At 47.7% G+C, this 26,636-nt stretch overlaps 2 protein-coding genes across 4 annotated transcripts in view; one reads left to right on the top strand and one right to left on the bottom strand.

Annotated features, from left to right (window-relative positions):
* ACAD10 (acyl-CoA dehydrogenase family member 10) overlaps nt 1-7,678 on the bottom strand; it is a 226,918-nt gene extending 219,240 nt beyond the window's left edge. The window contains exon 1 of one of the 2 annotated variants that reach the window (XM_063964392.1): nt 7,593-7,678. The gene's annotated coding sequence lies outside the window, so the exon portion shown is untranslated. The remainder of the gene's footprint in view (nt 1-7,592) is intronic. The other variant, XM_063964391.1, reaches the window with a different exon arrangement.
* Nucleotides 7,667-26,636, top strand: part of BRAP (BRCA1 associated protein) — a 155,897-nt gene continuing 136,927 nt past the window's right edge. The window contains exons 1-3 of one of the 2 annotated variants that reach the window (XM_063964394.1): nt 7,667-7,757; nt 17,287-17,442; nt 24,317-24,470. In XM_063964394.1, coding sequence (XP_063820464.1) covers nt 17,295-17,442; nt 24,317-24,470 — 302 coding nt within the window. In that variant the 5' untranslated portion in view covers nt 7,667-7,757; nt 17,287-17,294. Of the gene's footprint in view, nt 7,758-8,011; nt 8,268-17,286; nt 17,443-24,316; nt 24,471-26,636 lie in introns of those variants that run through there. The other variant, XM_063964393.1, reaches the window with a different exon arrangement.

Here is a 26,636-nt window from a genome sequence, read left to right as displayed (position 1 = left end):
CTGACAACAATGGCGCACAGCTGCAGTGCTGTGCGCTACCTGATGAAGACTGAAAGTCTTCTGCCGCCTGGTTCCGGACCTCTTCAATCTTCAGCATCTGCAAGGGGGGTCGGCGGCGCGGCTCCGGGACGAACCCCAGGGCGAGACCTGTGTTCCGACTCCCTCTGGAGCTAATGGTGTCCAGTAGCCTAAGAAGCCAATCCATCCTGCACGCAGGTGAGTTCACTTCTCTCCCCTAAGTCCCTCGATGCAGTGAGCCTGTTGCCAGCAGGACTCACTGAAAATAAAGAACCTAAAAACTTTTTCTAAGCAACTCTTTAAGAGAGCCACCTAGATTGCACCCTGCTCGGACGGGCACAAAAACCTAACTGAGGCTTGGAGGAGGGTCATAGGGGGAGGAGCCAGTACACACCATGTGATCCTAAAAGCTTGCTTTTGTGCCCTGTCTCCTGCGGAGCCGCTATTCCCCATGGTCCTGACGGAGTCCCCAGCATCCACTAGGACGTTAGAGAAAAATGCATTCTGTGCTTAGATTTGGGTCCCATCACCATGATATCTCATTATAGTATGCAATTATTCCAAAATACGGAATAATCCGTTATCCAAAATACTCCTGGTCCCAAGCATTTTGGATAAGGGATACTCAACCTGTATTAGAGAATGCAGCACTACAGTACATCCTTATTTCCTAGCAGGCTAGCCAGTGGCCTACTAATGCATAGCTGATGCAGTATAAAATAAGAATTTACTTACCGATAATTCTATTTCTCGGAGTCCGTAGTGGATGCTGGGGTTCCTGAAAGGACCATGGGGAATAGCGGCTCCGCAGGAGACAGGGCACAAAAAGTAAAGCTTTTCCAGATCAGGTGGTGTGCACTGGCTCCTCCCCCTATGACCCTCCTCCAGACTCCAGTTAGGTACTGTGCCCGGACGAGCGTACACAATAAGGGAGGATTTTGAATCCCGGGTAAGACTCATACCAGCCACACCAATCACACCGTACAACTTGTGATCTAAACCCAGTTAACAGTATGATAACAGAGGAGCCTCTGAAAGATGGCTCCCTAAACAATAACCCGAATTAGTTAACAATAACTATGTACAAGTATTGCAGATAATCCGCACTTGGGATGGGCGCCCAGCATCCACTACGGACTCCGAGAAATAGAATTATCGGTAAGTAAATTCTTATTTTCTCTATCGTCCTAGTGGATGCTGGGGTTCCTGAAAGGACCATGGGGATTATACCAAAGCTCCCAAACGGGCGGGAGAGTGCGGATGACTCTGCAGCACCGAATGAGAGAACTCCAGGTCCTCTTTTGCCAGGGTATCAAATTTGTAGAATTTTACAAACGTGTTCTCCCCTGACCACGTAGCTGCTCGGCAGAGTTGTAATGCCGAGACCCCTCGGGCAGCCGCCCAAGATGAGCCCACCTTCCTTGTGGAATGGGCCTTAACAGATTTAGGCTGTGGCAGGCCTGCCACAGAATGTGCAAGTTGAATTGTGTTACAAATCCAACGAGCAATCGACTGCTTAGAAGCAGGCGCACCCAACTTGTTGGGTGCATACAGTATAAACAGCGAGTCAGATTTTCTGACTCCAGCCGTCCTTGAAATGTATATTTTTAAAGCTCTGACAACGTCCAACAACTTGGAGTCCTCCAAGTCGCTTGTAGCCGCAGGCACTACAATAGGCTGGTTCAGGTGAAACGCTGATACCACCTTAGGGAGAAAATGCGGACGCGTCCGCAGCTCTGCCCTATCCGAATGGAAAATTAAATAAGGGCCTTTATAAGATAAAGCCGCCAGTTCAGATACTCTCCTGGCGGAAGCCAGGGCCAGTAACATAGTCACTTTCCATGTGAGATATTTCAAATCCACATTTTTTAGTGGTTCAAACCAATGGGATTTGAGGAAATCTAAAACTACATTTAGATCCCACGGTGCCACCGGAGGCACCACAGGAGGCTGTATATGCAGTACTCCTTTGACAAAAGTCTGGACCTCAGGGACTGAGGCCAATTCTTTTTGGAAGAATATTGACAGGGCCGAAATTTGAACCTTAATAGATCCCAATTTGAGACCCATAGACAATCCTGATTGCAGGAAATGTAGGAAACGACCCAGTTGAAATTTCTCCGTCGGAGCACTCCGATCCTCGCACCACGCAACATATTTCCGCCAAATGCGGTGATAATGCTTCGCGGTGACTTCCTTTCTTGCCTTAATCAAGGTAGGAATGACTTCTTCTGGAATGCCTTTTCCTTCTTACTCCGCTTTGCCGTATGATTCTCAATACCTTTGGTATGAGAGGCAGAGGAGGAAACACATACACCGACTGGTACACCCAAGGTGTTACCAGCGCGTCCACAGCTATTGCCTGCGGATCTCTTGACCTGGCGCAATACCTGTCCAGTTTTTTGTTGAGGCGAGACGCCATCATGTCCACCATTGGTCTTTCCCAACGGTTTATTATCATGTGGAAAACTTCTGGATGAAGTCCCCACTCTCCCGGGTGAAGATCGTGTCTGCTGAGAAAGTCTGCTTCCCAGTTGTCCACGCCCGGGATAAACACTGCTGACAGTGCTATCACGTGATTCTCCGCCCAGCGAAGGATCCTGGCAGCTTCTGCCATTGCACTCCTGCTTCTTGTGCCGCCCTGTCTGTTTACATGGGCGACTGCCGTGATGTTGTCCGACTGGATCAACACCGGTCTTCCTTGAAGCAGAGGTTCCGCCTGGCTTAGAGCATTGTAGATTGCTCTTAGTTCCAGAATGTTTATGTGAAGAGACTTTTCCAGGCTCGACCACACTCCCTGGAAGTTTCTTCCTTGTGTGACTGCTCCCCAGCCTCTCAGGCTGGCGTCCGTGGTCACCAGGATCCAATCCTGTATGCCGAATCTGCGGCCCTCCAATAGATGAGCCCTCTGCAACCACCACAGAAGAGATACCCTTGTCCTTGGAGACAGGGTTATCCGCAGGTGCATCTGAAGATGCGACCCTGACCATTTGTCCAACAGATCCCTTTGGAAAATTCTTGCATGGAATCTGCCGAATGGAATTGCTTCGTAAGAAGCCACCATTTTTCCCAGGACTCTTGTGCATTGATGTACAGACACCTTTCCTGGTTTTAGGAGGTTACTGACCAGGTCGGATAACTCCTTGGCTTTTTCCTCGGGAAGAAAAACCTTTTTCTGAACCGTGTCCAGAATCATCCCTAGGAACAGCAGACGAGTTGTCGGCATTAATTTGGATTTTGGAATATTCAGAATCCACCCGTGCTGCTTTAGCACCTCTTGAGATAGTGCTAATCCCATCTCTAGCTGTTCTCTGGACCTTGCCCTTATTAGGAGATCGTCCAAGTATGGGATAATTAATACGCCTTTTCTTCGAAGAAGAATCATCATCTCGGCCATTACCTTTGTAAAGACCCGAGGTGCCGTGGACAAACCAAACGGCAGCGTCTGAAACTGATAGTGACAGTTTTGTACAACGAACCTGAGGTACCCCTGGTGTGAGGGGTAAATTGGAACGTGGAGATACGCATCCTTGATGTCCAAGGATACCATAAAGTCCCCTTCTTCCAGGTTCGCTATCACTGCTCTGAGTGACTCCATCTTGAACTTGAACTTCTTTATGTACAGGTTCAAGGACTTCAGATTTAGAATAGGCCTTACCGAGCCATCCGGCTTCGGTACCACAAATAGAGTGGAATAATACCCCTTCCCTTGTTGTAGAAGAGGTACCTTGACTATCACCTGCTGAGAGTACAGCTTGTGAATGGCTTCCAAAACCGTCTCCCTTTCGGAGGGGGACGTTGGTAAAGCAAACTTCAGGAAACGGCGAGGTGGATCTGTCTCTAATTCCAACCTGTACCCCTGAGATATTATCTGCAGGATCCAGGTATCTACCTGCGAGTGAGCCCACTGCGCGCTGTAATTTTTGAGACGACCGCCCACCGTCCCCGAGTCCGCTTGAGAAGCCCCAGCGTCATGCTGAGGCTTTTGTAGAAGCCGGGGAGGGCTTCTTTTCCTGGGAAGGAGCTGCCTGTTGCTGTCTCTTCCCTCGACCTCTGCCTCGTGGCAGATATGAATAGCCCTTTGCTCTCTTATTTTTAAAGGAACGAAAGGGATGCGGTTGAAAAGTCGGTGCCTTTTTCTGTTGGGGAGTGACTTGAGGTAGAAAGGTGGATTTCCCGGCTGTAGCCGTGGCCACCAAATCTGATAGACCGACTCCAAATAACTCCTCCCCTTTATACGGCAAAACTTCCATATGCCGTTTTGAATCCGCATCGCCTGTCCACTGTCGCGTCCATAAAGCTCTTCTGGCCGAAATGGACATAGCACTTACCCGTGATGCCAGTGTGCAGATATCCCTCTGTGCATCACGCATATAAAGAAATGCATCCTTTATTTGTTCTAACGACAGTAAAATATTGTCCCTGTCCAGGGTATCAATATTTTCAATCAGGGACTCTGACCAAACTACCCCAGCACTGCACATCCAGGCAGTCGCTATAGCTGGTCGTAGTATAACACCTGCATGTGTGTATATACTTTTTTGGATATTTTCCATCCTCCTATCTGATGGATCTTTAAGTGCGGCCGTCTCAGGAGAGGGTAACGCCACTTGTTTAGATAAGCGTGTTAGCGCCTTGTCCACCCTAGGAGGTGTTTCCCAGCGCTCTGGCGGGAAAGGGTATAATGCCAATAATTTCTTTGAAATTATCAGCTTTTTATCAGGGGCAACCCACGCTTCATCACACACGTCATTTAATTCTTCTGATTCAGGAAAAACTATAGGTAGTTTTTTCACACCCCACATAATACCCTGTTTAGTGGTACCTGTAGTATCAGCTAAATGTAACGCCTCCTTCATTGCCAAAATCATATAACGTGTGGCCCTACAGGAAAATACGGTTGATTCGTCACCGTCACCACTGGAATCAGTGCCTGTGTCTGGGTCTGTGTCGACCGACTGAGGCAAGGGGCGTTTCACAGCCCCTGACGGTGTTTGAGGCGCCTGGACAGGCACTAATTGATTGTCCGGCCGCCTCATGTCGTCAAACGACTGCTTAAGCGAGTTGACGCTATCCCGTAATTCCACAAATAAAGGCATCCATTCTGGTGTCGACCCCCTAGGAGGTGACATCCCCATATTTGGCAATTGCTCCGCCTCCACACCAATATCGTCCTCATACATGTCGACACACACGTACCGACACACAGCAGACACACAGGGAATGCTCTACACGAAGACAGGACCCACTAGCCCTTTGGGGAGACAGAGGGAGAGTCTGCCAGCACACACCAAAAAAGCGCTATATATGACAGGGATAGCCTTATAATAAGTGCTCCCTTATAGCTGCTTTATATATATCAAAATATTGCCATTAATTTTGCCCCCCCTCTCTGTTTTACCCTGTTTCTGTAGTGCAGTGCAGGGGAGAGACCTGGGAGCCGTCCTGACCAGCGGAGCTGTGAGAGGAAATGGCGCTGTGTGCTGAGGAGATAGGCCCCGCCCCTTTTCCGGCGGGCTCGTCTCCCGCTATTTTGTGAATCCAGGCAGGGGTTAAATATCTCCATATAGCCTCTGGGGGCTATATGTGAGGTATTTTTAGCCTTTTAATAGGTTTTCATTTGCCTCCCAGGGCGCCCCCCCCCCCAGCGCCCTGCACCCTCAGTGACTGCGTGTGAAGTGTGCTGAGAGGAAAATGGCGCACAGCTGCAGTGCTGTGCGCTACCTTTAGAAGACTGCAGGAGTCTTCAGCCGCCGATTCTGGACCTCTTCTTACTTCAGCATCTGCAAGGGGGCCGGCGGCGCGGCTCCGGTGACCATCCAGGCTGTACCTGTGATCGTCCCTCTGGAGCTGATGTCCAGTAGACAAGAAGCCAATCCATCCTGCACGCAGGTGAGTTCACTTCTTCTCCCCTCTGTCCCTCGTTGCAGTGATCCTGTTGCCAGCAGGAATCACTGTAAAATAAAAAACCTAGCTAAACTTTCTCTAAGCAGCTCTTTATGAGAGCCACCTAGAATTGCACCCTTCTCGGCCGGGCACAAAAATCTAACTGGAGTCTGGAGGAGGGTCATAGGGGGAGGAGCCAGTGCACACCACCTGATCTGGAAAAGCTTTACTTTTTGTGCCCTGTCTCCTGCGGAGCCGCTATTCCCCATGGTCCTTTCAGGAACCCCAGCATCCACTAGGACGATAGAGAAATATACCACTTCATCAGTGTTTGAAAGATATTGGACACTGGGGGTCATTCTGACCTGATTGCACGCTGCCGTTCATTGCAGCGTGGCGATTAGGTTTGAAGTGCACATGCGCCGCAGGTCAGAAGTGCGCTGGGCAGGAGGCGGAGGCACAGCGGCGTTTGGCCGCCATTTTGTGGCCGCAGTCCGGCCAACGCAGGAGTGGCCGGACCGTGCGGGGGGCAGGCTGCAGCGGCTGCATGATGTCACACGCAGCCGCTGCAACCCAGGCAGCGACGAGTAGCTCCCGGCCAGCACGCAAAAGCGACGAGTAGCTCCCGGCCAGCATGCAAATGCTGCGCTGGCCGGGTGCTATTCCTGAAGTGCAAAAGCATCGCCGCTATGCAATGCTTTTGTACTTCTGCGGGGAAGGGGGGCAGGCATGACATGCGGGGTGGACTAGCCCTGATCGGCTACGATCAGGTCTGAATTAGGCCCACTGTCAATTCTAAAAGGAGTGAGATCATTGCAAACCAGTTAGTTTTCCAAAGTCTCAAATGAACACTCAAAAGTCTCAATTGTTTGAAAAGTCAGTTAGGTGCCTGTTTTTTCCTATCTAATAGACAGGAAAAACCAGACACCCAACATTTGAATATACAGGTTGAGTATCCCTTATCCAAAATGCTTGGGACAGAGATATTTTGGATATGGGATTTTTCCGTATTTTGGAATAATTGCATACCATAATGAGATATCATGGTGATGGGACCTAAGTCTAAGCACAGAATGCATTTATGTTTCATATACACCTTATACACACAGCCTGAAGGTCATTTTAGCCAATATTTTTTTATAACTTTGTGCATTAAACAAAGTGTGTGAACATTCACACAATTCATTTATGTTTCTTATACACCTTATACACACAGCCTGAAGGCCATTTAATACAATATTTTTAATAACTTTGTGTATTAAACAAAGTTTGTGTACATTGAGCCATCAAAAAACAAAAGTTTCACTATCTCACTCTCACTCCAAAATGTCCGTATTTCGGAATATTCCGTATTTCGGATATTTGGATATGGGATACTCAACCTGTACCCCTAAATGGCTATCCTGGTGCCGTCATGGCCATACAGACACAAACAAGCCAGCAAAGCATACTGGTTTCTGGGCCCTCAGAGCTCCAGGGTCAGAGTTGCTGTGACATACACAGTCCCTACATGGCATGTCATGTGGACAGAGCTATAAAGTAACTTTGTTTATGTTCAATAAACATTTTCTGTCAAAATGAATAGTAAATGACTGTATTTCCCACTACTGTCCTGCTGTGCAGATCTCACAGAGAGAATGATTCCCTCCTGGTTTCCTGACGGGGGGCCCGAATAAAGTCAAACTCACCCAGCAACTGACACTGGCAACGCCGCGGCTGTACCCAATGTCAGAGGGCGCTTCTGCTGCTGCTGCTGTTAGCTCCTAGCTGTGAGATGCAGGGAGCGCCGAGTGGCCGGCTCTACAAGCGATAGAGGCTAAACAGTAACCCGCGAGGAGGAGGAGGTCATTGCGGTAAGTCAAGTTACTGTAGATACTTGCTTAAAAAGTGAATACACACAAAATAATAAAGTACAGTGCTACAATAAAGAACAAATGTGCACAGTTGTGCCTGTAACAGTCACAGTTAGGTAAGCGGTACAGCTGCTGGCACACGCGTGACGCTGCATTATATCTGTATGGATATGTCTTTGTTTTCCCACACTAAAGATGGCCGCTGCGGCGCTCTAAAACGTAATCATTGGCAACCAATGAAATGTCTGAGGAAGAGGCACGGGGTGAAAATCCCGGAAGTGCAGTAATATTGACATCGTCGGAGAAAGTCGCTTTAGTCTCCGGTGTTGCCTGGTGTCGTTCAGTCCCTCCTGAAGCCAGACTCCCGGTCACGTTGCATCCTCCGGGCCGATCCTCGCCTGTGTTTGTGTGCGCCCCGTCTGACCAAACATATGAGTGTTTCACTGGTTGTCATCCGGCTGGAGCTTGCGGAGCACTCTCCCCTTCCAGTAGGCTTCCAGTACCGTGCCGGTGAGTGAGCCCACAAGCCCCAGCTCCCCGGTGGCCGCTGATGTCAGCTGTGTTATGCCATGGTATCTGTCCCAGCATTACAGGCACTTTGGGTCACTTGGTTACACACTCACACGGGTGGCTGTGGCAGTGCCACACAATGGTACAATAAATGACCTCTCACACTGTGGCAATGCAACATAAAGTGCCACATACTATTATAGTGGCTGGTCACTCTGTGCGATCTAGTGGGGAACAATAACAATTCACATTCTATTAGAACATTTTAAATGATGGGTTATATTACCTCCACATATATAGGGTTAAATTGCAGCTTGTGCATAATATTCTGTCACGTGTGAACTAAAATGTTTACTTTTGAATTCTTCTGTTTTTAGCATTTGCTATGACATACCACATTACAGATACTGTAGCAATTGTATTTGAGAATACATTAGAGATCTCAAGTTATGTTGATTAAATGGCTCATAGCAGATCAAGGGGTCTATTCATGAAGCAGTGAAAAGTGTGGCGAAGTGAGCCAGTGGAGAAGTTGCCCATGGCAACCAATCAGCTGCTGCGTATAATTTTGTAGTATGCACTTTATGGGGGATATTCAATTGTTTGAAAAGTCAGTTAGGTGTCTGTTTTTTCCTATCTAATAGACAGGAAAAGGCAGACACCCAACCCACTTTTCAAACATTTGAATTCCCCCCTATAAATGTTACTTCAATGCTGCTTGGTTACAATGGGCAATTTCTCCACTGGCACACTTCTCCATTCTTTTCTCTGCTTCATGAATAGACCCCCAAGTAATTGCTGCTTGCCACTTGTCTGAGAGATGCTTGGAGGTCATTGGTGAAGCATTAAGTCGTGACGTTGACATTTCCAGGAAATGAAATTATACTCTAATATAGAGCATTATCCAGTCTCTGGGTTCAGCAATGGGGAGTTCCATGATGTCATGTCAGCATTTGACAATTTTATATCTCTTCTCTGTGTTAAATCACACACAGGTAACAAATAGATTCAGATGATATACCCTACAGATATCACAGAGAAGGATGATGCTTTGCAGTTTGCTATTTGTAAAGATCTCTGCATTCATTTTCTGCTGAAATAAAGCATGTCTAAAACATTTATTTATTTTATATATATATATATATATATATATATATATATATAATTAGTTTAGTTTAGTTTTTTGTTTGTTAATTAACCAGAGTTTTATTAGAAGAATGTATTGTATGCATGATGTTTATCATGTTGTATGTATTGTCATCTATTGCCTTGCTGAGTTTTTGGAATGAGAGTGAAAGAATATATAATTATGAAACACATCTATATTTTTTAAATGTATTGCTTAATTATCTCATGAGGCCCAGTAGCTGAACTGTGATGAGGCCTCTAGAAAAGAAAATAATTTATTTCAGTTGGTATCCTAAAAGATTAGTTGACTTGCTCTTTATCTTTTGGAATGCTTACATTTTTAATGTGTTAAGTATATTTCTCTAACGTCCTAGTGGATGCTGGGGACTCCGTAAGGACCATGGGGAATAGCGGGCTCCGCAGGAGACTGGGCACTCTAAAGAAAGATTTAGTACTATCTGGTGTACACTGGCTCCTCCCTCTATGCCCCTCCTCCAGACCTCAGTTAGAATCTGTGCCCGGCCGAGCTGGGTGCTCCTAGTGGGCTCTCCTGAGCTTGCTAGAAAAGAAAGTATTTTGTTAGGTTTTTTTATTTTCAGAGAGCTTCTGCTGGCAACAGACTCTCTGCTACGAGGGACTGAGGGGAGAGAAGCAAACCTACTCACGGCAGCTAGGTAGCGCTTCTTAGGCTACTGGACACCATTAGCTCCAGAGGGATCGAACACAGGTACCTAACCTTGATCGTCCGTTCCCGGAGCCGCGCCGCCGTCCCCCTCGCAGAGCCAGAAGAACAGAAGCAGCAGAAGCAAGAAGACATCGAAATCGGCGGCTGAAGACTCCTGTCTTCACTTAAGGTAGCGCACAGCACTGCAGCTGTGCGCCATTGCTCCCACAGCACACCACACACTCCGGTCACTGTAGGGTGCAGGGCGCAGGAAGGGGGGGGCGCCCTGGGCAGCAATTAAGTACCTTTTTGGCAAAAAGAGGCACATATACAGTCTGGGACTGTATATATGCCCGAGCCCCCGCCATTTTTTACACATTAAAGCGGGACAGAAGCCCGCCGCTGAGGGGGCGGGGCCTTCTTCCTCAGCACACCAGCGACATTTTCTCTTCACAGCTCCGCTGGAAGGACGCTCCCCAGGCTCTCCCCTGCAGTATACAGGTGCATTAAAGGGTAAAAAAGAGAGGGGGGGCACATAAATTTAGGCGCAGTATATATATATATTAACAGCAGCTACAGGGTAAACACTAAGGTACAGTGTAATCCCTGGGTTATATAGCGCTGGGGTGTGTGCTGGCATACTCTCTCTCTGTCTCCCCAAAAGCCTTTGTGGGGTCCTGTCCTCAGTCAGAGCATTCCCTGTGTGTGTGCGGTGTGTCGGTACGAAACTTGTGTCGACATGTTTGAGGAAGGATACGTGGAGGCAGAACAAGTGCAGCTGAGTGTGGTGTCGCCGCCGACTGTGCCGACACCTGATTGGATGGATATGTGGAAGGTGTTAAATGATAATGTAAACTCCTTGCATAACAGATTGGATACAACTGTAACCGGGGGACAGTCAGGGTCTCAACCCATGCCTGATCCTACAGCGCAGAGGCCGTCAGGGTCTCAAAAGCGCACACTATCCCAGATAGTTGACACAGATGTCGACACGGAATCTGACTCCAGTGTCGATGACGATGAGGCAAAGTTGCAGCTTAAAATGACTAAAGCCATCCGCTACATGATTGTAGCAATGAAGGATGTATTACACATTTCTGAGGAAAATCCTGTCCCTGACAAGAGGATTTATATGTGTGGGGAGAAAAAGCATGAAGTGACTTTTCCCCCTTCACATGAATTAAATGAATTATGTGAAAAAGTGTGGGATTCCCCTGACAGGAAGGTGATAGTTTCCAAGAGATTACTTATGGCGTATCCTTTCCCGCCAACGGACAGGTTACGCTGGGAATCCTCCCCTAGCGTAGACAAGGCGTTGACACGCTTGTCCAAGAAGGTGGCCCTGCCGTCTCCGGATACGGCCGCCCTAAAGGATCCTGCGGTTAGAAAGCAGGAAGCTATCCTGAAGTCGGTTTATACACATTCTGGCACACTGCTGAGGCCAGCAATTGCTTCGGCCTGGATGTGTAGTGCGGTAGCTGCATGGACGGATTCTCTGTCTGAGGAGTTAGATACTCTGGACAGGGACACTGTTCTACTGACCCTGGCACATATCAAGGACGCGGTCCTATATATGCGGGATGCCCAGAGGGACATTTGCCTGCTGGGCTCTAGAGTTAACGCAATGTCCATTTCTGCCAGAAGGGTCTTATGGACTCGGCAATGGACAGGGGATACCGACTCTAAAAAAACACATGGAGGTTTTACCTTATAAGGGTGAGGAATTGTTTGGGGACGGTCTCTCTGACCTAGTTTCCACAGCTACGGCTGGGAAGTCAAATTTCTTGCCTTATGTCCCTCCACAACCTAAGAAAGCACCGTATTACCAAATGCAGTCCTTTCGTTCTCAGAGGAGCAAGAAGGTCAGAGGTGCGTCCTTTCTTGCCAGAGGCAGGGGTAGAGGAAAAAAGCTGCACCATGCAGTTAGTTCCCAGGAACAAAAGTCTTCCCCGGCTTCCACTAAATCCACCGCATGACGCTGGGGCTCCACAGGCGGAGCCAGGAGCCGTGGGGGCGCGTCTCCGACTTTTCAGCCACCAGTGGGTTCGCTCACAGGTGGATCCTTGGGCTATACAAATTGTGTCTCAGGGATACAGGCTGGAATTCGAGGTGATGCCCCCTCACCGTTACCTAAAATCGGCCTTACCAACTTCCCCCATGGAAAGGGAGATAGTGTTGGAGGCAATTCACAAACTTTTTCTCCAGCAGGTGGTGGTAGAGGTACCCCCCCTTCAAAGCGGAAGGGGCTACTATTCCACTATGTTTGTGGTACCGAAACCGGACGGTTCGGTCAGACACATTTTAAATTTAAAATCCCTGAACATTTATCTGAAGAAATTCAAGTTCAAAATGGAATCGCTCAGAGCGGTCATTGCAAGCCTGGAGGAAGGGGATTTTATGGTGTCTCTGGACATCAAGGATGCTTACTTGCACGTCCCCATTTATCCGCCTCATCAGGAGTACCTCAGGTTTGTGGTACGGGACTGTCATTACCAATTCCAGACGTTGCCGTTTGGCCTGTCCACGGCACAGAGAGTTTTTACCAAAGTGATGGCGGAAATGATGGTGCTCCTTCGGAAGCAAGGGGTTACAATTATCCCATACTTGGACGATCTCCTCATAAAGGCGAGGTCCAGGGAGCAGTTGCTGATCAGCGTAGCACACTTTCAGGAAGTGTTGCGTCAGCACGGCTGGATTCGGAACATTCCAAAGTCGCAGCTGATTCCTGCGACGCGTCTGCCCTTCCTGGGCATGATTCTGGACACAGACCAGAAGAAGGTGTTTCTCCCGGAGGAGAAGGCTCAGGAGCTCGTGACTCTGGTCAGAGACCTCCTAAAGCCAAAACAGGTGTCGGTGCATCGCTGCACGCAAGTCCTGGGAAAGATGGTGGCGTCATACGAAGCCATTCCCTTCGGCAGGTTCCATGCGAGGATCTTTCAGTGGGATCTGCTGGACAAGTGGTCCGGATCGCATCTTCAGATGTATCGGATGATCACCCTGTCCCCCAGGGCCAGGGTGTCTCTTCTGTGGTGGCTACAAGGTGCTCACCTCCTCAAGGGCCGCAGATTCGGCATACAGGACTGGGTCCTGGTGACCACGGATGCAAGCCTCCGAGGGTGGGGGGCAGTCACTCAAGGAAGAAACTTCCAAGGGTTGTGGTCAAGTCAGGAGACTTGTCTGCACATCAATATCCTGGAACTAAGGGCCATATACAACGCCCTGAGTCAAGCGGAGCCTCTGCTTCGAAACCAACCAGTGCTGATTCAGTCAGACAACATCACGGCAGTGGCCCATGTAAACCGCCAGGGCGGCACAAGAAGCAGGGTGGCAATGGCAGAAGCCACCAGGATTCTTCGGTTGGCGGAGAATCACGTACTAGCACTGTCAGCAGTGTTCATTCCGGGAGTGGACAGCTGGGAAGCAGACTTCCTCAGCAGACACGACCTCCACCCGGGAGAGTGGGGACTTCATCAAGAAGTCTTCACGCAGATTGCAAATCGATGGGAACTGCCACAGGTGGACATGATGGCGTCCCGTCTCAACAAAAAGCTAAAAAGATATTGCGCCAGGTCAAGGGACCCTCAGGCGATAGCTGTGGACGCACTAGTAACACCGTGGGTGTTCCAGTCGGTCTACGTGTTTCCTCCTCTTCCTCTCATACCAAAGGTGCTGAGAATTGTAAGAAAAAGAGGAGTGAGAACAATACTCATTGTTCCGGATTGGCCAAGGAGGACTTGGTACCCGGAATTGCAAGAAATGCTCACAGAGGACCCATGGCCTCTGCCTCTCAGACAGGACCTGTTACAACAAGGGCCCTGTCTGTTCCAAGACTTACCGCGGCTGCGTTTGACGGCATGGCGGTTGCACACCGGATCCTAGCAGAAAAGGGCATTCCGGAAGCAGTTATTCCTACGCTGATAAAGGCTAGGAAGGACGTGACAGCAAAACATTATCACCGTATATGGCGAAAATATGTTGCTTGGTGTGAGGCCAGGAAGGCCCCTACAGAGGAGTTCCAGCTGGGTCGATTCCTGCACTTCCTACAGTCAGGTGTGACTATGGGCCTAAAATTAGGGTCCATAAAGGTCCAGATTTCGGCCCTATCCATTTTCTTTAAAAAATATCTGGCTTCACTGCCTGAGGTTCAGACGTTTGTTAAGGGAGTGCTGCATATTCAGCCTCCTTTTGTGCCACCAGTGACACCTTGGGATCTTAACGTGATCTTGGCTTTCCTGAAATCCCACTGGTTTGAGCCACTTAAGACGGTGGAGCTAAAGTATCTCACGTGGAAAGTGGTCATGCTGTTGGCCCTAGCCTCAGCTAGGCGTGTGTCAGAATTGGCGGCTTTGTCATGTAAAAGCCCCTATCTGGTTTTCCATATGGACAGGGCAGAATTGCGAACTCGTCCGCAGTTTCTGCCAAAGATGGTGTCATCTTTTCATCTGAACCAACCCATTGTGGTGCCTGCGGCTACTCGTGACTTGATGTAGTCAGGGCTTTGAAGATCTATGTTGCCAGGACGGCTGGAGTCAGGAAGACTGACTCGCTGTTTATCCTGTATGCATCCAACAAGCTGGGTGCTCCTGCTTCAAAGCAAACCATTGCTCGCTGGATCTGTAACACGATTCAGCAGGCTCATTCTGCGGCTGGATTGCCGCATCCAAAATCGGTAAAAGCCCATTCCACAAGGAAGGTGGGCTCTTCTTGGGCGGCTGCCCGAGGGGTCTCGACATTACTGCTTTGCTGAGCTGCTACTTGGTCGGGTTCAAACACATTTGCAAAGTTCTACAAGTTTGATACCCTGGCTGAGGAGGACTTGGTGTTTGCCCATTCGGTGCTGCAGAGTCATCCGCACTCTCCCGCCCGTTTGGGAGCTTTGGTATAATTCCCATGGTCCTTACGGAGTCCCCAGCATCCACTAGGACGTTAGAGAAAATAAGAATTTACTTACCGGTAATTCTATTTCTCGTAGTCCGTAGTGGATGCTGGGCGCCCGTCCCAAGTGCGGACTTTCTGCAATACGTGTATATAGTTATTGCTTAATAAAGGGTTATGTTATGTTGGCATCCATTGGTTGATGCTCTGTTGGTTATTCATACTGTTAACTGGGTAAGTTTATCACAAGTTATACGGTGTGATTGGTGTGGCTGGTATGAGTCTTACCCGGGATTCCAAAATCCTTTCCTTGTAATGTCAGCTCTTCCGGGCACAGTTTCCTTAACTGAGGTCTGGAGGAGGGACATAGAGGGAGAAGCCAGTGCACACCAGATAGTACTAAATCTTTCTTTAGAGTGCCCAGTCTCCTGCAGAGCCCGCTATTCCTCATGGTCCTTACGGAGTCCCCAGCATCCACTACGGGCTACGAGAAATAGAATTACAGGTAAGTAAATTCTTATTTATTCAATAAATGAGAACTAAACATGTATACATTCACCTAATATATATATGAATCGGGCTATGTAGTGACTGTGTCACTGTTCTGAATATCGACATGCAGCACATCTACATAATAAACATGCGAATTAGAGTTATAGGCCCTACACACTGGCCGATATTCCTCAAAGATATGAACGATCTCGTTCATTATTGAACGAGATAACATTCATATCTTTGAGTGCGGAGTCACCAGCGATGAACGATGCGCGGCCCCTCGCGCGTTCATCGCTGGTGCCCCGTCGGCTGTGCATGCAGGCCAATATGGACGATCTCGTCCATATTTACCTGCACTTCAATGGAGCCGGGTGACGGGGGGAGTGAAGAAACTTCACTCCCCCCGTCACTGCCGCCGGGTCGCCCGTCGGCCGTATTCGCCGTCGGGCAGCTCGGCGGCGGATCTTTATATGTGTATGGCCCATTAGGCTGCGGTCAGGGAAAATAGTGCTGTCAGTAGTCTGAATATACAACACCCATGAAGCAGAATAATACCCCTTTTCCTCCATACTATTCTCCCAGGTCTTTGCTGGGGCAACCCAGGTCAATGTTTGGTGAGAAAGGGTCACATAAAAATAACCTTACAATGGTGCAGTGTAAATGGCACATCCCTGGTCAGGCTAAAAGTATACTTAAAAAAGCATCACCGGTGCTTGGAATAAGGTATGTTCTTTTAAGTTAAATCACTCTGATTACCTCCAAGACAATTCAGTTTTACTTGTTTCCTTAGAAATAAAAAAATAAAATAAAACCCTAAACTTGCTGTTAACAAAAAACAAAACAATTCTATGGATAATTGTGTTTTATTTTAATTAGGGCAATATTTCATAAGATGATGCTGATATTAGACAAAAATGGATTTGGTATAGTGTAAGAACAGTGTGTATTTTAGTATTGGCAGTTTTCTAAAATGTCTCCTTTTTGAAAAGGGTTTTATTTTATTTTTTAATTATTTATTTGCTAATAAAAACTAACCGCCTTACAGGCTTATTTTGCATACAAAGCACTTTTGAATTCTGCATAGTGCATATGGTAATTATTTCAAGTATGTTTATGTCAAGCAATCCTTTATTTTGCATGTAAGATGATCTGGAAACTCCTTGAATTTTTGAGTCTTGTGATATATTCTTCATTTTACGCACGCACACAGAAGTAATTGGCATTAAATGTGAGACCTTCTACTATATGAAATGTGAGATTTGCATGCACACTAGGCTTCCTATCCATGTGTCTATGCTATGGACTAAAAAGCTAATGAGCTTGAGGTAGAAACGCACACTAGACCGCAGCCTACTAATTGTACTGTATAACATTGCAAATATGTAACTTTTTTTTTTTTTTTTTGGAGTGTCCATGTACCAATTTTATTACAGTTTTACAGTGGAACTTTCCAATTAATGTTTACCTTGAAAAGATGAGTGTAGTCCCCTCATTACATAAGAAGAAACAATTTATTGCTCCTAATGGAACACTATCATTCTGACAAAGCTGCCTCTTTCTTCTTATAAATAAATTCTGGCAGACATTTCCAGATATGTAGCACTGCTGATTCTTTCCATTTTTTTTTTTTTTTTTTTTTTACATGGACAATGTACTTTCTGTCATCAAGGTGCAAGCAGTGATTTATGTTTGTTTGAGCCATCTCCTCAGCAGAGAACCAACAACCAATTACTGTAACCTGCTGAGTTCTGTGGTGGTTTAGCAAATTCACAGTGAGGTTTATCTACAGCTACTTGCGCTATTGTTATCTGGCCTTCCTGTAAACCACAAGACATTAACATTTGTGTTCCTGCACAGCCACCGAGATGTCTGATGAGGAAATTAAAGAGAAGACGTTACGTACTTCAGCAGCCTACTTGGAAGGAAAGGCGCCAGTGGAAAAGACAGCAATTTTGCATCAACACATTGGCAGGAGGGAAATGACGGACATGATAATAGAAACCATAAGTCCAGGTAAACATTGTCATGCAGTCTGCTTTACATTTTTATACCGTTTTACTTGCATATACAGGTTGAGTATCCCATATCCAAATATTCAGAAATACGGAATATTCCGAAATACAGAATTTTTTGAGTGAGACTGAGATAGTAAAACCTTTGTTTCTCTGACGTCCTAGTGGATGCTGGGTACTCCGTAAGGACCATGGGGAATAGACGAGCTCCGCAGGAGACTGGGCACTCTTTAAAGAAAGATTAGGTACTACATCTGGTGTGCACTGGCTCCTCCCTCTATGCCCCTCCTCCAGACCTCAGTTAGAATCTGTGCCCGGCCTGAGCTGGATGCACTTAGTGGGCTCTCCTGAGTTCACTATAAAGAAAGTATTTGTTAGGTTTTTTATTTTCAGTGAGATCTGCTGGCAACAGACTCACTGCTACGAGGGACTAAGGGGAGAGAAGCAAACCTACCTGCTTGCAGCTAGCTTGTGCTTCTAAGGCTACTGGACACCATTAGCTCCAGAGGGATCGAACACAGGGCCCGACCTCGATCGTCCGTTCCCGGAGACGCGCCGCCGTCCCCCTTGCAGAGCCAAAAGACGGAAGATTCCGGGAGAAAATCGGCGGCTGAAGACTCCGGTCTTCAATAAGGTAGCGCACAGCACTGCAGCTGTGCGCCATTGCTCCCACAGCACACCACACGCTCCGGTCACTGGTGGGTGCAGGGCGCTGTGGGGGGGCGCCCTGGGCTGCAATTTGTATACCTTTTGGCACAAAAAGCACATAATACAGTGTATAACACTGTATATGTGCAAAAACCCCCGCCATTAACATTATAAAAAGCGGAAGAAGCCCGCCGCTGAAGGGGCGGGGCTATCTTCCTCAGCACAGCCAGCGCCATTTTCTCTTCACAGCTCAGCTGGAAGGACGCTCCCCAGGCTCTCCCCTGCAGTATACACTACAGAAAGGGTAAAAAAGATAGGGGGGGGGGCACATAAATTTTGGCGCAAAATTGTGATATAAGCAGCTATAGGGGGAAAATTCACTTTGTGTATAGTGTATATCCCTCTGTTATATAGCGCTCTGGTGTGTGCTGGCATACTCTCTCTCCTGTCTCCCCAAAGGACTTTGTGGGGTCCTGTCCTCAGTCAGAGCATTCCCTGTGTGTGTGTGTGTGTGTGCGGTGTGTCGGTACGGCTGTGTCGACATGTTTGATGAGGACGCTTACGTGGATGCGGAGCAGGTGCCGATAAGTGTGATGTCGCCCCCTGCGGGGCCGACACCTGAGTGGATGGATATGTGGAAGGTATTAACCGACAGTGTCAACTCCTTGCATAAAAGGTTCGATGACGCAGCTTTGGGACAGCCGGCATCTCAGCCCGCGCCTGCCCAGGCATCTCAGAGGCCATCAGGTGCTCAAAAACGCCCGCTACCTCAGATGGCAGACACAGATGTCGACACGGAGTCTGACTCCAGTGTCGACGAGGATGAGACAAATGTACAATCCACAAGGGCCATCCGATGTATGATTACGGCAATGAAAAATGTGTTGCACATTTCTGACATTAACCCGGTTACCACAAAAAAGGGTATTATGTTTGGGGAGAAAAAGCAGCCAGTGACTTTTCCCCCATCTGATGAGTTAAATGAATTGTGTGAAGAAGCGTGGTGTTCCCCAGATAAGAAACTAGTGATCTCTAAGCGGTTACCAATGGCGTACCCTTTCCCGCCAACGGATAGGTTACGCTGGGAGACATCCTCTAGGGTGGACAAGGCGCTCACGCGCTTATCAAAAAAGGTGGCACTGCCGTCTCAGGATACGGCCGCCTTAAAGGAGCCTGCAGATAGAAAGCAGGAGGCTATCCTGAAGTCTGTGTATACACACTCAGATACTATATTGAGACCTGCTATTGCTTCAGCATGGATGTGTAGTGCTGCAGCAGCATGGTCTGATTCCCTGTCAGATAACATTGATTCCCTTGACAGAGATACTATTTTGCTAACTATAGAGCATATTAAAGACGTAGTCTTATATATGAGAGATGCACAGAGGGACATTTGCCGGCTGGCATCTAGAATTAATGCAATGTCCATTTCTGCCAGGAGAGTATTATGGACTCGGCAGTGGACAGGTGATGCTGATTCTAAAAGGCACATGGAAGTTTTGCCTTATAAGGGTGAGGAATTGTTTGGGGACGGTCTCTCGGACCTCGTGTCCACAGCAACAGCTGGGACGTCGACCCTTTTACCTCAGGTCCCCTCACAGCCTAAGAAAGCACCGTATTATCAAGTACAGTCCTTTCGGCCTCAGAAAGGCAAGCGGGTCAGAGGCGCGTCCTTTCTGCCCAGAGGCAGGGGTAGAGGGAAAAAGCTGCACCAGACTGCCAGTTCCCAGGAACAAATATCCTCCCCTGCTTCCACTAAGTCCACCGCATGACGCTGGGGCTCCACAGGTGGAGCTAGGTGCGGTGGGGGCCCGTCTCCGGAACTTCAGCGACCAGTGGGTTCGCTCACAGGTGGATCTCTGGGCTCTACAGGTATCACAGGGATACAAGCTGGAGTTCGAGACGTCTCCCCCTCGCCGTTACCTCAAATCAGCCTTGCCTGCTACTCCCAAGGAAAGGGAGGTAGTACTGGCGGCAATTCACAAGCTGTACCTCCAGCAGGTGATAATCAAAGTTCCTCTCCTTCAACAGGGACGAGATTACTATTCCACAATGTTTGTGATACCGAAACCAGACGGTTCGGTGAGACCCATTCTAAAATTGAAATCCTTGAACACTTATATAAGGAAGTTCAAGTTCAAAATAGAATCGCTCAGGGCGGTTATTGCAGGCCTGGAAGAGGGGGATATTATGGTGTCACTGGACATCATGGATGCTTACCTTCATGTCCCCATTTACCCACCTCACCAGGAGTACCTCAGGGTTGTGGTACAGAACTGCCATTACCAATTCCAGACGTTGCCGTTTGGTCTGTCCACGGCACCGAGGGTGTGTTCCAAGGTAATGGCCAAAATGATGATACTCCTTCAATAGAAGGGAGTTATAATTATCCCGTACTTGGACGATCTCCTTATAAAGGCGAGGTCCAAGGAGCAGTCGTTGATTGGAGTAGCACTATCTCAGGAAGTGCTACAACAGCACGGCTGGATTCTGAATATCCCAAAGTCGCAGCAGGTTCCTACGACGCGTCTGCTGATATTGGGCATGTTTCTGGACACAGAACAGAAGAAGGTGTTTCTCCCAGAGGAGAAGGCCACGGAGTTGTCATCTCTGGTCAGAGACCTCCTGAAACCAAAACAGGTGTCGGTGCATCATTGCACGCGAGTCCTGGAAAAGATGGTAGCTTCTTATGAAGCAATTCCCTTCGGCAGGTTCCATGCAAGGAATTTTCAGTGGGACCTGTTAGACAAGTGAGGATAGCATCTTCAGATGCATCGGCTGATCACCCTGTCCCCGAGGGCCAGGGTGTCTCTGCTGTGGTGGCTGCAGAGTGCTCATCTTCTCGAGGGCCGCAGATTCGGCATTCAGGACTGGGTCCTGGTGACCACGGATGCAAGCCTCCGAGGTTGGGGAGCAGTCACTCGGGGAAGAAACTTCCAAGGACAATGGTCGAGTCAGGAGACTTCCCTACACATAAATATTCTGGACCTAAGGGCCATTTACAATGCCCTAAGTCATGCAGAACCCCTGCTTCAAAACCAGCCGGTGCTGATTCAGTCAGACAACATCACGGCTGTCGCCCATGTAAACCGACAAGGCGGCACAAGAAGCAGGATGGCGTTGGCAGTAGCCACAAGGATTCTCCGATGGGCGGAGTATCACGTGCTAACACTGTCAGCAGTGTTCATTCCGGGTGTGGAAAACTAGGAAGCAGACTTCCTCAGCAGGCACGACCTCCACCCGGGAGAGTGGGGACTTCATCCAGAAGTCTTCACGCAGATTGTGAATCGTTGGGAATGGCCACAGGTGGACATGATGGCGTCCCGCCTCAACAAAAAGCTAAAAAAGTATTGCGCCAGGTCAAGAGACCCTCAGGCGATAGCTGTGTACGCACTAGTGACACCGTGGGTGTACCAGTCGGTTTGTGTTCCCTCCTCTTCCTCTCATACCCAAGGTACTGAGGATAGTAAGTAAGAGAGGAGTAAGAACTATACTCGTAGCTCCGGATTGGCCAAGAAGAACTTGGTACCCAGAACTACAAGAAATGATCTCGGAGGACCCATGGCCTCTGTCTCTCAGACAGGACCTGCTACTGCAGGGGCCCTGTCTGTTCCAAGACTTACCGCGGCTGCGTTTGAAGGCTTGGCGGTTGAACGCCGGATCCTAACGGAAAAGGGCGTTCCAGATGAAGTGATTCCTACGCTGTTAAAGGCTAGGAAAGACGCTGCCTGAAGTTCAGACGTTGTTAAGGGAGTGCTGTATATTCAGCCCCCTTTTGTGCCTCCAGTGGCACCTTGGGATCTCAACGTAGTGTTGGATTTCCTAAAATCACATTGTTTTGAGCCACTTCAGACCGTGGAGTTGAAGTATCTCACGTGGAAAGTGGTCAGGTTTTTGGCCTTGGCTTCGGCTAGGCATGTGTCAGAATTGGCGGCTTTGTCATGTAAAAGCCCTTATCTGATCTTCCATATGGACAGGGCAGAATTGAGGATTCGTCCCCAATTTCTCCCTAAGGTGGTATCAGCGTTTCATTTGAACCAACCTATTGTGGTGCCTGCGGCTACTCGGGACTTGGAGGATTCCAAGTTGCTGGACGTAGTCGGGGGCCCTGTAAATCTATGTTTCCAGGACGGCTAGAGTCAGCAATACTGACTCGCTGTTTATCCTGCATGCACCCAACAAGCTGGGTGCTCCTGCTTCTAAGCAGACTATTGCTCGCTGGATCTGTAGCACGATTCAACTTGCACATTCTGCGGCTGAACTGCCGCATCCTAAATCAGTAAAAGCCCATTCCACGAGGAAGGGGGCTCTTTTTGGGCGGCTGCCCAAGGGGTCTCGGCATTACAACTTTGCCGAGCTGCTACCTGGTCGGGGTCAAACACGTTTGCAAAATTCTACAAGTTTGATACCCTGGCTGAGGAGGACCTTGAGTTTGCTCATTCGGTGCTGCAGAGTCATCCGCACTCTCCCGCCCGTTTGGGAGCTTTGGTATAATCCCCATGGTCCTTACGGAGTACCCAGCATCCACTAGGACGTCAGAGAAAATAAGAATTTACTCACCGGTAATTCTATTTCTCGTAGTCCGTAGTGGATGCTGGGAGCCCGTCCCAAGTGCGGACTTCTGCAATACTTGTATATAGTTATTGCTTAACTATAGGGTTATTATTCTGAGCCATCTGTTGAATGAGGCTCAGCTATTGTTCATACTGTTAACTGGGTATAGTTATCACAAGTTGTACGGTGTGATTGGTGCGGCTGGTATGAGTCTTACCCTGGATTCCAAATCCTTTCCTAGTAATGTCAGCTCTTCCGGGCACAGTTTCCCTAACTGAGGTCTGGAGGAGGGGCATAGAGGGAGGAGCCAGTGCACACCAGATGTAGTACCTAATCTTTCTTTAAAGAGTGTCCAGTCTCCTGCGGAGCCCGTCTATTCCCCATGGTCCTTACGGAGTCCCAGCATCCACTACGGACTACGAGAAATAGAATTACCGGTGAGTAAATTCTTATTTTTCTGATGGCTCAGTGTACACAAACTTTGCTTAATACACAAAGGTGATCATTCCGAATTGATCACTAGCTGCTTTCGGTCGCTGCGCAGCGATGAGGCAAAAAAAGGCACTTCTGCGTATGCGGCGCAATGCACACACGCGTCGTAGTATTACAAAGAACGATGTAGTTTCACACAAGGTCTAGCGAAGCTTTTTAGTCGCACTTCTGGCCGCAGAGTGATTAACAGGAAGAGGGCGTTTCTGGGTGTCAATTGACCGTTTTCAGGGAGTGTTCGAAAAAACGCAGGCGTGCCAGGAAGAACGCAGGCGTGGCTGGGCGAGCGCAGGGCGTGTTCGTGACGTCAAAACAGGAACTGAACAGTCTGAAGTGTTCGCAAGCGCTGAGTAGGTCTGAAGCTACTCTGAAACTGCACAAAACTTTTTTGTAGCCGCTCTGCGATCCTTTCGTTTGCACGTCTGCTAAGCTAAAATACACTCCCAGTAGGCGGCGGCATAGCGTTTGCACGGCTGCTAAAAACTGCTAGCGAGCGAACAACTCGGAATGACCACCAAAGTTATTTAAAATATTGTATTAAATGACCTTCAGGCTGTGTGTGTATGAAACATAAATGAATTGTGTGAATGTACACAAACTTTATTTAATACACAAAGTTATTAAAAAAATTGTCTAAAATTACCTTTAGGCTGTGTGTGTATATGAAACATAAATGCATTCTGTGCTTAGACTTGGGTCTCATCACCATGATATCTCATTATGGTATGCAATTATTCCAAAATACGGAAAAATCCAATATCCAAAATGCTTCTGGTCCCAAGCGTTTTGGATAAGGGATACTCAACCTGCATATGTATTTGACAATGAACCTCTGCTGTTTTTCTTTGTGCTCTGTTTACTGCTGAATATAGAGTAAATCAGTGTTTCCTAATTGCCGTACTTTGGGAACCCTAACTGTGTATGTTTTCCAGATCTCCTTGCTGGACACTGTTGTATTCATTACTGATGCAATTTAAATTGCAATAATTGGTATACTGTAAATTATTTCACTTGTGATTATGTGAGGAGACCTGGAAAACACGCACTGTTAGGGTTTCCTGAGGACTGGAGTTCTGAATTAAAAGAGACTGCTTCACCTAAAGGACAGCTAGGTTATGTTTGCCATATGAGAAAGGGCATTGTATGAAGATAGAGATAATGTATTTTTTTTGTATTTCTTTTAGAGTCACCGGTGGACAAAACAGACGACTTGCAGGCAGCTTCTAATAAGGCCGCTCCTGACTCTCCATCAAAACAGCTGCCGGAGCAGATCACTTTCTTCAGTGGAAATCCCTCAGTGGAAATAGTTCATGGCATTATGCATTTGTACAAAACAAAGTAAGGAAAGTGTTAGTACTTCAGTATTAAGTAAACTGTACATCTTTCCTTATTTAGTGCATTCTTTCTATGTGGAGCCACTCCCTGTTGGGTTAATTACAAAAAAAGTATTTACTGAGGGGGTATTGGCGATATCGCCACTTTGGGAGTTGTCGATATGCCTCCCCGGCAGTCTTGAGGGCTGGGTCTGAGAAACTTTGTTGTCTCCCCCCCCCCCCCCCCCCCCCCCCATTTTTTTTTTTTTTTTAAATTTGGAACTGCTTTGGCTTTTACATCAAATAAGTTATATATATCCAATCAGTCTGAGAAGCCTCTATTCATTTCTGCCTCCCCTCTCTTACACGCTCTGTACTGGCACCCCTTCCGCTTCATAACCCAATTCAGACTCCCTACACTCTCTTACAAAGCCCTCACCCAATTTTCTATTCATGTCTCTAACTTTCTTTCTCTTCCATCATCCACCCACTTCGCTCCACAAATGATTGCTGTTTCTCCTTCCACCTGATTATTGTTTCCCACTCCCACATCCAAGGTTTTGCCCATGCTGTTCAGTACCTCTGGGACTCTTCCCCTCTTCCTGTCAGACTCTCCACCTCTATACAAAACTTAAATTGGACACTACTTTATCTCTCATCCTAACCCTCTTCTTCATGCTCTTTGCTCACTGTCTCCCTCCTCTGTGTCACCCCTGGCTGTCTGCTCCTCCCATTTAGACTGTATGCTGTCAAGAGCAGGGCCCTCTTATCTTATTTGCATTTCCTTTCCTCACTTAACCCTTGGGTTCTGCTACTCTGCTGCTTATTTGATTATTCTGACTGTTGACGCAGCATTGTTTATGAACCATGTCCATGTCCTGTAATGTTCCATACTGTAAGTCATTTTTTTATTTTGTTAATACCGTGTCTGGTTATGTGCCTTGTAAGGCACTGCGGACTTCTCGTGGCACTATATAAACACTGGATAATTAACTTGGTCTTGATGAAAGTGGGGATACTCCCTGAATCGTTGGCTTGGGTCATTCCACATCAAATAAACACCTTTTTTATTAAATATTCTGCCTTACAATCTCCAATTTCAGTGTAATTTTGGTATAATAAATGCTACCAATGGTGTAAAGAAAACCCCCAAATCTTCGTCTGAAATGTACAATGGTATTGAAATTATGCCTTTAAAGCTGCAATTTTGTTAACAAAAAAATTGCTATTAATATTTTTAAATTGCAGCTGCAGCTCATCTAATTTAGCTATAGGGTTGGGCAAAGTCTAATTTCTCTAACGTCCTAGTGGATGCTGGGGACTCCGTAAGGACCATGGGGATTAGCGGCTCCGCAGGAGACTGGGCACAACTATAAAGAAAGCTTTAGACTACTGGTGTGCACTGGCTCCTCCCACTAAGACCCTCCTCCAGACTTCAGTTAGATTCTTGTGCCCGGCTGAGCTAGATGCACACTAGGGGCTCTCCTGAGCTCCTAGAAAGAAAGTATATTTAGGTTTTTTATTTTACAGTGAGATCTGCTGGCAACAGACTCACTGCAGCGAGGGACTAAGGGGAGAAGAAGCGAACCTACCTAACAGGTGGTAGTTTGGGCTTCTTAGGCTACTGGACACCATTAGCTCCAGAGGGATCGACCGCAGGACCCGACCTTGGTGTTCGTTCCCGGAGCCGCGCCGCCGTCCCCCTTACAGAGCCAGAAGCAACGAAGAGGTCCGGAAAATCGGCGGCAGAAGACTTAGGTCTTCACCAAGGTAGCACACAGCACTGCAGCTGTGCGCCATTGCTCCTCATGTACACCTCACACTCCGGTCACTGATGGGTGCAGGGCGCTGGTGGGGGGCGCCCTGAGGGCAATATATGACACCTTGGCTGGCAAATCTACATCATATATAGTCCTAGAGGCTCTATAGATGTAAAATTACCCCTGCCAGTATTCCAGAAAAAGCGGGAGAAAGCCCCTTTTTCGGCGGACTATCTCCCTCAGCACACTGGCGCCATTGTTCCCTCACAGTTCCGCTGGAAGGAAGCTCCCTGGCTCTCCCCTGCAGTCTGAACACTACAGAAGGGTGAAAAAGAGTGGGGGGGCACTAAATTTAGGCGCAGTATAGATATATATATATATATATATATGATATATAAAAAAGCAGCTATAAGGGAAAACACTCATTTATA

The sequence above is a fragment of the Pseudophryne corroboree genome, chromosome 1 (genome assembly GCF_028390025.1).
Source record: "Pseudophryne corroboree isolate aPseCor3 chromosome 1, aPseCor3.hap2, whole genome shotgun sequence".
Taxonomy (NCBI): Eukaryota; Metazoa; Chordata; class Amphibia; order Anura; family Myobatrachidae; genus Pseudophryne; species Pseudophryne corroboree.
Note: the sequence above shows the minus strand (reverse complement) of the source record. Positions and strands in the feature narration are given on the sequence as shown.